At 58.2% G+C, this 10,515-nt stretch overlaps 1 protein-coding gene across 1 annotated transcript; it reads left to right on the top strand.

Annotated features, from left to right (window-relative positions):
- Positions 1-2,487: 2,487 nt before the first annotated feature.
- OLFML3 (olfactomedin like 3) lies at positions 2,488-4,942 on the top strand. The gene is made up of 3 exons (XM_075775743.1): positions 2,488-2,667; positions 3,168-3,453; positions 3,884-4,942. The coding sequence occupies exons 1-3, from the start codon at positions 2,560-2,562 to the stop codon at positions 4,666-4,668; spliced, it is 1,179 nt and encodes a 392-aa protein (XP_075631858.1). The 5' UTR covers positions 2,488-2,559; the 3' UTR covers positions 4,669-4,942.
- The last annotated feature ends 5,573 nt before the right edge of the window (positions 4,943-10,515 follow it).

The following is a 10,515-nucleotide window of genomic DNA, read 5'->3' as shown; positions in this document are numbered from 1 at the left end:
TTAGCACCTAGTTGATGGGATGCAGTAATTTACCTCTGACTCAGCAATTTCTTTTTAGGACATGAAACTAAATTGCTTCTAAATGACAGGATTGGCACAGCCCTGCTTTCTTTTTTATTTAAACTTCTGAATGGTGCCGCATGTCCACATGGTTGTTTGTTGCTAAACTTTATATAATGTGTGATTTCAGATTCAGCTTGAAATATATCTATCTCACTACATGTAGCAGTACATTATATGTAATGTTAGTATTTCTGCTTGAATCCTTGATATTGCAATGGAATTCCTACTTTATTAAATGTATTTGATATGCTAGTTACTGTGTAAAATCTAACTTTCTTTTATGGTTGTGCTCTTCCTTTTTACAAGCCGCTAGATACAGGTAGTTTCTGACAATTACTGATTTTATGTTTGTATTGCTGATGTACTTAGGGGGTATGTAAAAATCATTTTAACAAAAGAAATAGATATTTAAAAATTTAATACTAACTATATGGGAAAAGGGTCCATTGTGAAAACATAGTTTATCTTTGGATTCAATGTTTGTCTTTGGTTTTACAAAGTAGCTTGTATTTTAAGTATTTTCTACATAATATGGTAAAAATGTAGAACAATTGCAATGCATCAATAAAAAGGGTTAATTTTCTGTACTCTATTACTTTGGTCACTTGATCTATTAAAGGGTCTGGAAAGGGGGTTTGGGCATATCCAGGATAAAATATCAACGCTGTTAACCGCTTGCTGCTGACCCCGTGGTGCAGCCATGCATCCAGGGGTAGTGTGCGACGCGAGATCCTTGGCAAGCTGGATTCAGAGCGAAGGCAGCGTGTGCCGTGCCGGGTAGCGGAGCCAGGCCCCGGCTCCAGCAGCCGAGGCAAGACCGGTCCCCAGCTGAGCTGCGCCGGCCGGGCAGCTGCTGTGCCACGGCTCGGGGTCCCCGGGCTCTGCGGCTGTTGGTGGTGCTCCTGGGGGGTAAACTGGGATCAGGTCTATCTCGAGTGACAAAAAGCTTTCCCGTCACCTTGGTCTATGTTCATAAATGTGTTTGACTTTGCACATCTAGCCTAGGTGCCCTGAGTGCTGTTGATTCTTGGTCTGAATCCCGGTGGGGTTAGGGGCTGCTGGGAGGTACTGAAAATTACCTCTCCCTTCTGATCTTGCTAGACACTTGGATGCCCAGGAAGGCTTCAGGAGGAGGCAAGGACAGAGTCCCTCACCCTCCCAAAACACCCGTAACAGCCTGCGCAGTGAAGGCTCAGTGTTGGGGCTTCCCCATGGAGTGGGGTGGTGGGAGGCTGCCAGTGCCGAAGGGCTCTTCTCAGACCTCCTGTCCTCTCAGGGTCAGTTGTGGAAGGAAGCGGCTGCCAAAGCCCCCAGCCCGGCGCTGGTCCCCGGGGCACCCTGCACCCGCCACGGCAGCCTGCGTCCGCTGGGCGAAGGGTCCCTGCGTTTGCCCAGAGCGGTGCCTGGGCCACGTCCCGCTCGCTCTGCAGAGCAAGTCCTGCGGCAGCGGGGCAAGAGGCCCAGCGTCAGCCTGAAACTGCTCCGGCCGCCGGTGCCGCTCGGCTGCTGGGCCGGGCTCATCGCCACCGGCCCTGGCCCGCGGTGAGCTGCGTGTTGCTGGGCACCACGGTTGTCCACCCGTGAGCAACGGCCTCGCGTGAAACGCAGCGGGGAGGCGCTGGGGCCGAGCCGGGCCCTGCCAGCACCGGGGCCGGTGCGCGGGCTGCGGGAGCACTAGGTGGCACACGCGGCCTGCGCGCAGCTCCCGGGAAACCCGCGGGCCGCGGCCGGTGCCCCTGCCGGTACCGGCAGCACCACCAGGCCTGGCCCGGTTGCAGGTGCGACCACGCTGCAGCCTCCCTCCGCCACGCTGCACCTGGGCCCTGCCCCGTCCCTCGGCCAGCACCGGGGTGCGGGACCGGCCGTGCGGCTCCGTCCCGCTCCGGGAGCAGGCGCTGAGCTGACGGGAGCGGGCGGCGGGGCAGCCCCGGGCTGCCTGCTGCCGGTGGGCCGGGCCAGGAGCGCTCTGCTCGGCGGGAGCCCGCAGGACCCCAGCGTGAGGCGGGGGCAGGCAGGAGCTCCCGGCTGGGCAGGGGGGCTCTGGGGGCCGGCAGCCGCGGTGCTGGCCCAGCTTTGACTCCACCGGACCTGGCACACGGCTGAGGCAACCTCAGGTTGGCCATCTGCCTCGGGCATCTCTGCGGATCGGCGCACCGGGCCCGGCTTGGCCCCACGCTGTCCCACAGACTGTCCCCACGCTGGGACTCGTGCTGTCCTGGCACCGGAGGACGTGTCCTTCCCTTGCTGCGTGGGGCTGCTGCAGTGCACCCCGCACCCCGCACCCCACACGCACCAGCAGCAGCAGCGCATCCCCCGGGCTCGGGTGCCGGGACCGGAGTGAGCACCCGCCGGGGTGCGAAGGGGTTAAGGCGCCTGGGGCTGGTCTTCGGGGAAGGAGCAGCCTCTCCTCCCCTCTTCACATCTGGATTCAATAAGGGCTTCGAGAGGCCGGAGCATTCCTGAGCACTGAGGTGGAGGCTGCACTCTCCGACAGCCATGGGGCCCTGGCGCTGCCTGCTCCTCCTGCCGCTCTTCGCCACGGCCCTCCGCGCCCAGCAGCAGCAGTTCATGGAGTACGTGGAGCGGCGCCTCACCCTCCTGGAGGTAGGGCCCCGCGCCAGCCCCATGGCCACTTCGCCCTACTTTGCTCCACTTTTCGCCCCACTTTGCCCCACTTTGCCCCACTTTGCCCCGCCACGGGGCTCCCAGGCCCTTCCTCCCTGGCGGGGAGCAGGCCTGGGGCGAGGAGGAGCCGGGATGGGGATGGAGCAGAGCTGGTGTGGGGTGCCCCGGCCCCCACCTCACCAGGGCCCGGCACAGCCCAGCACGAGCATCGCAGGCACGGGAGCATGATGGGCATGGGAGCGCTGTGGGACAGGCGGATCGCGGGAGCGGGGGCATCATGGGTCTGGGAGCATCACGGGTGCAGGAGTATCATGGGTGCAGGAGCGTGGCAGGATGGGACCCAGAGATACGAGCACCAGGGTGGCAGTGTCGTGTGGCCCCCGGGGGCTCCCACAGCCTCGCACAGGCAGTGGGATGGCTGCTGCAGACAGGCTGTGAAGTGCAGAGACCCCAGTGTCCCCTTGGCCCCCCCCCCCCAGGAGAGGATCTCACAGTGGCATGACCAGAGCAGCCGCTATTCCACGGAGCTGCGGGACTTCAAGAACCAGGTGCTGGGGATGCTTGAGACAGCAGAGAAGGAGCGGGAGGCGATGCGGTTGGAGGCAGAGAGCGCCGCAGTGCGCGTGGACCGCTTGGAGCGTGAGGTGGACTACCTGGAGACGCAGAACCCCGCACCGCCCTGCGTGGAGGTGGACGAGATGCTGATGGAGAAGCAGGTGGCCACAGCCAAGCAGAGGAAGAACGAGAAGTACACCAAGCTGACAGGTGAGGGGCGTGCTGTGGCTCCCTGGGGAGATGGTCCGGGTGCGGGGCTAATCTGGGCCTTCCCAGCCCACCCAGCTCCAGGTCTCCCCCGGCCGCATGCTGTGGCATTACGTCCCAGCAGGAACAAAACCCCCATCCCTGCAACTACCTAGGAAACACATTCCAGCCCCAGGCCAGAGCCTTGGGCTTCTCCAAAGCCCTTGGGGGTAGGGCTGGGGTGAGGGTGGCCTCCCCTGCCCATGGCATGGCTGCACAAGGGGGCTTCTCGATGCCACCAGGGATGGCACTGCAACCTCTGCAGCAAGTTTGCAAGGCCTGAGGGCTGGGGTGGGACGCAGTGGGACCTGCGTGACTCCGGTGCAGGGTGGGAGCAGTCCCTGCTGTGGGACTGGGTGGCTTCCAGGCTTTCACAGCTGCCCCACTCTTGCAGACTGCAGCGACACCATCGCGAGCATCAGAGCCATGAAGATCTTGAAGCGTTTCGGCAGCACCTCAGGGCTCTGGACCAAGGATGCCGCAGGGAACTCTGAGAAGATCTACGTCTTTGACGGCACGGCCAACGACACGGTGTACGTCTTCCCCCGCATGCGGGAGTTCACTCTCTTCTCTGCCACCCGCAAGGCCGCCCGCATCAAGCTGCCCTACCCCTGGGTGGGCACCGGGCACCTTGTCTACAACGGGCACCTCTACTACATCCGCCAGCAGGGCCCCTTCCAGGTGATCAAGTTCAACCTGGCCAACAAGACGGTGGTAGACAGCTCGGTGTTCCCGGCTGAGGAGCAGATCCCCGTCTTTGGGCTCTCCCCCTTTACCTACATCGAGCTGGCGGCGGACGAGGAGGGGCTGTGGGCCATCTACGCCACCAAGGAGGATGAGAAGAACATATGCCTGGCCAAGCTGGACCCCACCTCGCTGGACATCGAGCAGATGTGGGACACGCCGTGCCCGCGGGAGAACGCCGAGGGTGCCTTTGTGGTGTGCGGGGCGCTGCACGTGGTCTACAACACCCGCCTGCCCAGCCGCTCCCGCGTGCAGTGCGTCTTTGACGTCAGCGGCACGCTGTCCCCCGAGGACGCCTCCCTCGTCTACTTCCCCAAGCGCTACGGCTCCCACTCCAGCATGAAGTACAGCCCCCGGGAGAGGCAGATCTACGCCTGGGATGACGGCTACCAGATCATCTACCGCATGGAGATGAAGAAGAAGCTGGAGGTCTGAGGGGCCACGGCAGGGTGTCCCCACACGTCCAGCCACCCCGCCCAGGCAAGCACGGCTCTGCCCATCCTGCCCCACGGGGCACAGCCGGCCCGGGCATGGGGCAGCATCTCTGCCCCATCTCCCATCACTGTGAAATGATGAAATGCTGGACCCCCGCCCCTGGCCACCCTCCACCCACCAGCACCAGGTGTCACTGCCCAGAACCACCCTGCAGAAACCTGGACTAATTTAATGATATTTCTTTGTGATATAATGAATAAATACTACGCAGTCAGCTGCAGCCACCTGGTTGGGGGGAGCGCGGGGCGCTGGGGCCAGGCTGCCAGAGCCACAAGCTCCACATTGCCCCGGAGTCACCCCAAAAGACGCTTCCCAAGGGTGGGGTGTCCGTGCAGGGCTGGCCAGAGCAGCGAGTGCAGACAGCTCTGTGGGTTGGGGGTCTGGGCAGAGTTCTGGGCTGGGGGATTGGGCTGGGCTGCGGGCAGGGGGTTTGGCGGGGGCTTCGGGCAGGCTCCTGCTGCAGCCAGGGGACCCCTGAGCCTGGCCAGGGCCAGCCTGGTTTGCATGTACAAAACTGTGAGCAAACAGCAAAATCCCTTAATCTGAGAGGACAACTGGAGATTTTCTTCTCATGCTGGGGAGGCGTCCTAGCCAGCGGGCACCAGATGTTGCTGATTTTCCGAGTTCGCTTCTAATGAAGCACAGTTGCCTTCCCCCTGCAGCCGCAGGATTGCCACAGACCCCTTACGTAAGGCCCTGCGTCCCCTGAGCCCCTTCCCGTCCCCGTTTCACCAGCACCGAGTCCCCGCACGGCCCCACGGCAGCAGCACCCCAGAGGAGATGGGGCAGGACGGGGCAGGTGCCGGGAGCCCCTCGGGAGGGCAGCGCCAGCACTGCCAGGGCTCAAGACCCTCATCCCCGAGGCGGGGGCCGGGATCGCAGCAGGCACCTGCCAGGCACGGGCACAGCCCCACGTGGCCACCATGCCACGTCCTTCCCGTCCATGCCGCGTCACCCAGCGGCGACTGCCTCATGTGCTGCCATTTCCACTACAACCCTGGGGGGTGCAGGATTTGGCCGGTTTCTGGCCAGAGGTGTCATGGGCCCCCCCAGAAACCCGGGGTTGCTGTGATTTGTTCCTGTCACAGTGTCCTGAGAGGACAGAGGATGAAGTACGAGGTGTTTTATGTGTCGTTAAGCATCTCTTTTTCCCGTCAGAGATAATTCTGGGGACAAACGCTGAGCACATGAAGCCATGAGCCGGTCATGCCAGGCAAGGATTGCGTCCTGCTGGTGTCGGTGCAGGGCCCCCCTCCAGAGCGAGAGGCCATGGGGCTGCCCGGGTGCCCCGGGGAGGTGCCGGCCCTGCAGGGAACACCGCTGCCGAGCACCTGGGGGGCTCCGGGGGCCACCGGCCCTCCCGGAGCCACGGCATGGCCACGCCACCCCCACGTTGCCATAAAGGCAGGCGTTTGGCATCCCCCTGCGCCAACCTCGAGGCAAGCTGTCCTGCGATGTGGAGGTGACATGGTATTTGCTTCAGGTTCTTCTGTATTATAATTAAAATATCTTTTGGTTGCATAAGAAAGATGTTTAAATACACGCTTTGAATGACTGTAATTGGATGGTGCTGAAAGTTCAACACACAGCACAAGTCAAGCAGAGAAATTATCCAAGTGTGAAGGACTATGTGAACTGTCAAGTTAATTTATAGCCCTTTTCAAGATCAATAACTACGGTAACAGAAATATAATTTTCAGCAATTGCACAGTTGTAAATAATTATGCCAATGATTTCTTAAGCTTGAATTAAAATTGATGGGGCAGTAACGATGCTGCACCAGAAACCATCTTCTAACCTGAAACAAGTCCTGCAAAACCTGACGCTCGCTCCCGAGACACCGGTGCTCGCCCTGGCATGAGTGGGACGGGGGAACGGTCGCCAGCAGCCCTTGCCAGAGTCCCGCTTGTGCCGAGCATCACGTGTTCATCGAGTATTTTAATCTCTTTAGAAAATCTGGCTCATTAGGCTTCGTTTTGCCGTGGCAGGAGGGGCATGAAGCCCGCATAGCCGGGCGGCTGGCCTGCGCTGCTCAGGGTCCCCCTCGGGAGCGTCGGCTGCAGGGAACAGCCAGGAGCAAACGTGAAGGTCGGCCCGTCCAAACCGACACACGCGGCCCTTCTGCGGGAGCTGAGACCCTGCGATTTACTCGCTGCCGGAAAACTGCTCGTGAAACAGGAGAAAACCAGATTTCTGTCTCCTGGAGAGGAGCCACCCAAGAGGTGCAGTCCCCTCCGGCTCTGTACATCCCTGCAAGCATTTGGGGGGGGGGCTCTCTCGCTGCACCCCCCAAATGCTGCCGCCTGCTCGGGGTGACCGTGCTCCCTGACCTGCCGCAGGCTCCTGCCCCGATCCCCCAGCCACCCCCACCGGGCACTGCGCACGCTTTGCTGCTTGCAACGCAAGAGTTCATCTCCTGCTTGGCTTTATTGATTTCTTTTTTTTTTTTTTCTTCTTTAAATATTTATCAACCCCATTAGGAGAAAGCAAAGGTTGTGCCACAGCTGGTGGGATTGCCAGGGCCCTCCGTGCCCTACTAGGTGTTAATTGCCAGGCACCTCCGCAGACCCCGGTGGGATGCGGGTGAGCCCGGTGCGGCAGCAGGGACCCCGGCGTGGCGGCCTCAAGCCCCTCTGCTCCCTGTGGAAATGGGGGGTTTGTCGCTTTTGTGGCTGGTCCCGGTTGCTCTGCACAGCCCCGGCCCCAGGGCTGCCCAGGTCTCTGCCCTCCCAGCCATTCCCTCTGAACTAACAGATTTTCAGGAAAATTCAGCCTTCGCTTCAATGTCACGGGTGGCAGAGATTCCACCGCGTTCCGGTCCCTCACGTCCAAGCGCATGGTCCCCTTCAGCCCCGCGACGGAGGCGGCTCTGGGACCAGGGCTGGCCCTTCCCCGCATCCCCCCTGCTCCCGGGGCAGCAGCACGAGATGGCTCGTGGCCCTGAACCCCGACTCCGGGGGTTATCGCTTTCCATAATGAGGGGTTAGTGGAAAATATGCTAATGTGACGGCTCCAATGAAGTCACTGCTTTCCTCGTGCGTCTGCAGCTCCTTGTGCTTTAATTGCCAAATATTTTATCTCTTTAAAGAAGAGTCTCTGTAAGTAATAATCCCTTTCATCTCTGCTCCTCTTGAAAAATACTTCTCTTTGGAAGGCAATCTGATAAACTAAATTGAGGAGTTATATTAACAGTAGGAAAGAGAAAGCAAGATCTTCTGGCTAATTTTTTCCCCTTCATCTAATTCTCAAGGATATTGGCTTTTTTTTTCCTCCCTGACCCTTTTCCAGCTCACAGGAGCTATTGATAAAGTGAAACAGTTCTGCGTGTAGTATTAGAAACAAGGGAACTAAAATTAAAAGTCGGCAACTTAAACAAGTGTATTATAAAGATGCTATTGTATTGAAACAAGAAGAGGGGGATAATTTCTCCATTTAATACTTTCTTAATGGCTGGTTGGCAAGTATAATCACAGGCTTTTAACTCCAAATAGGTATTTCTGCCCACGTAACATCTGGTTGAGGTCTAACTCGTCACACATGAATTGGGAGCCAACAAAGCACTCTATCCAGGACTTCGCAGCTGAAGTGGGAGGAAACTGGAGCTCGAGACGGTCTCGGACGTGCTAAGAGGGACACAAAACGGCAGCAGCTGCTTACGGTTCTTTGCACTTTCTAATGGAAAGGTAGAATAAGCAAAACCAAGTTCACCAGAAGCGTTTGCGTGGAGCTTTGCTGCAGAGAGGGAGAGCTCGAGCCTGTGGCTTCGCGTCAGCGTGGGCTGAGCTGGAGCTAAATCCATCTCTGCTGGGCGCTGCCGGCATCTGGCCAGATGTGCTGACACTGGGGTCAGCCTGCTGTTGCTTTCCGAAATGGAGGAAGCCTCCTTCCTCCGAAAGTGGGATCTTCCCGTTAATAACAGGGATTTAAAAGCGTGTGCTTGATCACAGCTCTGGGCTATTTCCGATTTTCACATCTCTGGTGAGCTCAAAGTTCTACAGGGCAGTTTGGGGGATCTGGGGACATGAGGGCCTCGGGAGCATGGGCGCAGTGGGGGGGTCTGCAGGGATGAGAACCATGAGGCGCCAGGGGAGGGAGGTTTTCCTGGGATGCTTGTCCATCTGCAGGGATGACCCTCGCCTGCAGTGCCGCAGAGCCCTGCACCGGCTGGTCCGGCCGGGGATACTCAGCCTGGTTGGGGGGAGCGTCCCTGGGCATCCCCTCGCCCACGGCCATTTCTGCCTGGGGGAGACACTGATGGGAGATGATTTGAGGATGAGCACATTGGGTCACATCTGTGTTTGGCCGCGTTCAGCTTGCCCCCACTTCCCCCAGCGCCGCTTTTCCTCCTCAAACACCAACCCCGGCTCCTGCCGTACCCTCCGCGGCACAGAGCTGCCCCTTGTCCCTCGCGCCTCCCACCGCCGCCCCCCCCAAACCCTCCACAACACTCGCACCCCCTCTGCACTCTCATCGTCGCATGTGCTGTGTTGGAGGAGGTGGTGCTGCGGCTCACGGGAAGGGACAGAAACGGAAATTTAGTTTAAAAAGGTGGATTCTGCAGAGCTATGGGGTCCCTGCGGCGCTGCCTTCCCACCTGGCGCAGCCAGCCTGGGTGCTGGGTGCACCTCTCATCCTTCCCAGTGCCGGCATGTCCGCTCCTTCCTTTCCTCTTGACAGGAAGATTAAAAATAAAATCTTCAAATTTGGAGCTCACAACCCTGTCAGAGGAGCTGTGGTTTGTGACACACGCGAAGTTTCATTATTTTCTGGACAGTTTCATTTACGAACAGCATTTGCAGTTATTTCGGTACTTTGATCAAGATGGATTACTCTGCGTGCCCTGCTCCCGTTTGTGGTAACGTATCTGTCACCAGCCAACAAGGATATCACTGACACGAGGAAGACCCACGCAGGCAGCTGACCCCATCCCAGGGATTTCACGCATCCTGTAGTCTACATGATTTCACCAGGATTTTCTTTGGGGTGTTATTATTACTAATGCTATTATTGTGAAAGATGTTTCCTGAGGACAGAAAAATACTAGCTCAGCTATTCAGCTAAGCAGTTCTTTAATTTCTTTCCTCTCTGAAAATCAGCTCCCCAGAGCGTTTCTGGAATAGATCCGAATTTTCTACTTAATTCATCCTCCTGAAGCAAAACTGCTGAGGGATGCAGCAATTCTCCCTGTGCAAAGGAGGGCTTGGGTTTCCCTCCTGGGTGCTTCGTCCCAGCACCAGCTGTAGCTTGAGGACCGTGGGACGGCTCCAAGAAACGCAAGATGAGTTTTGTTTGTCTGTTTGCTTCCAACTCCTTCACCCCTGGTTGAGGCTCAGTGAAACACCCAGTTCACAGATTCACAGAACCCCAGACTGGTTGGGGTTGGAAGGGACCTCTGGAGATCATCTCATCCACCCCCCTGCTAGAGCAGGATCACCCAGAGCAGGTCACACAGGATCACATCCAGGCAGGTTTTGAATCTCTCCAGAGAAGGAGACTCCACAACCTCTCTGGGCAGCCTGTCGCAGTGCTCGGTCACCCTCAGAGGGAAGAATTTTTAGCTCATGTTGAGATGGAACTTCCTGTGTTCCAGTTTGTGCCCATTGCGCCTTGTCCTCTCACTGGGCACCATAGAGAAGAGTCTGGCCCCTTCCTCTAGACATCCAGCCTTTAGATATTGATAAGCATTAATAAGATCCCTTCTCGGTCTTCTCCAGGCTAAACAGCCCCAGCTCTCTCAGCCTTTCCTCATACAAGACATGCTCTGGGCCCCTCATCATCCTCACAGCC

Source organism: Balearica regulorum, chromosome 25, assembly GCF_011004875.1.
Source record: "Balearica regulorum gibbericeps isolate bBalReg1 chromosome 25, bBalReg1.pri, whole genome shotgun sequence".
Classification (NCBI taxonomy): domain Eukaryota; kingdom Metazoa; phylum Chordata; class Aves; order Gruiformes; family Gruidae; genus Balearica; species Balearica regulorum.
The sequence above is the reverse complement of the archived record's forward strand: the minus strand, read 5'-3'. Positions and strand labels throughout refer to the sequence as shown.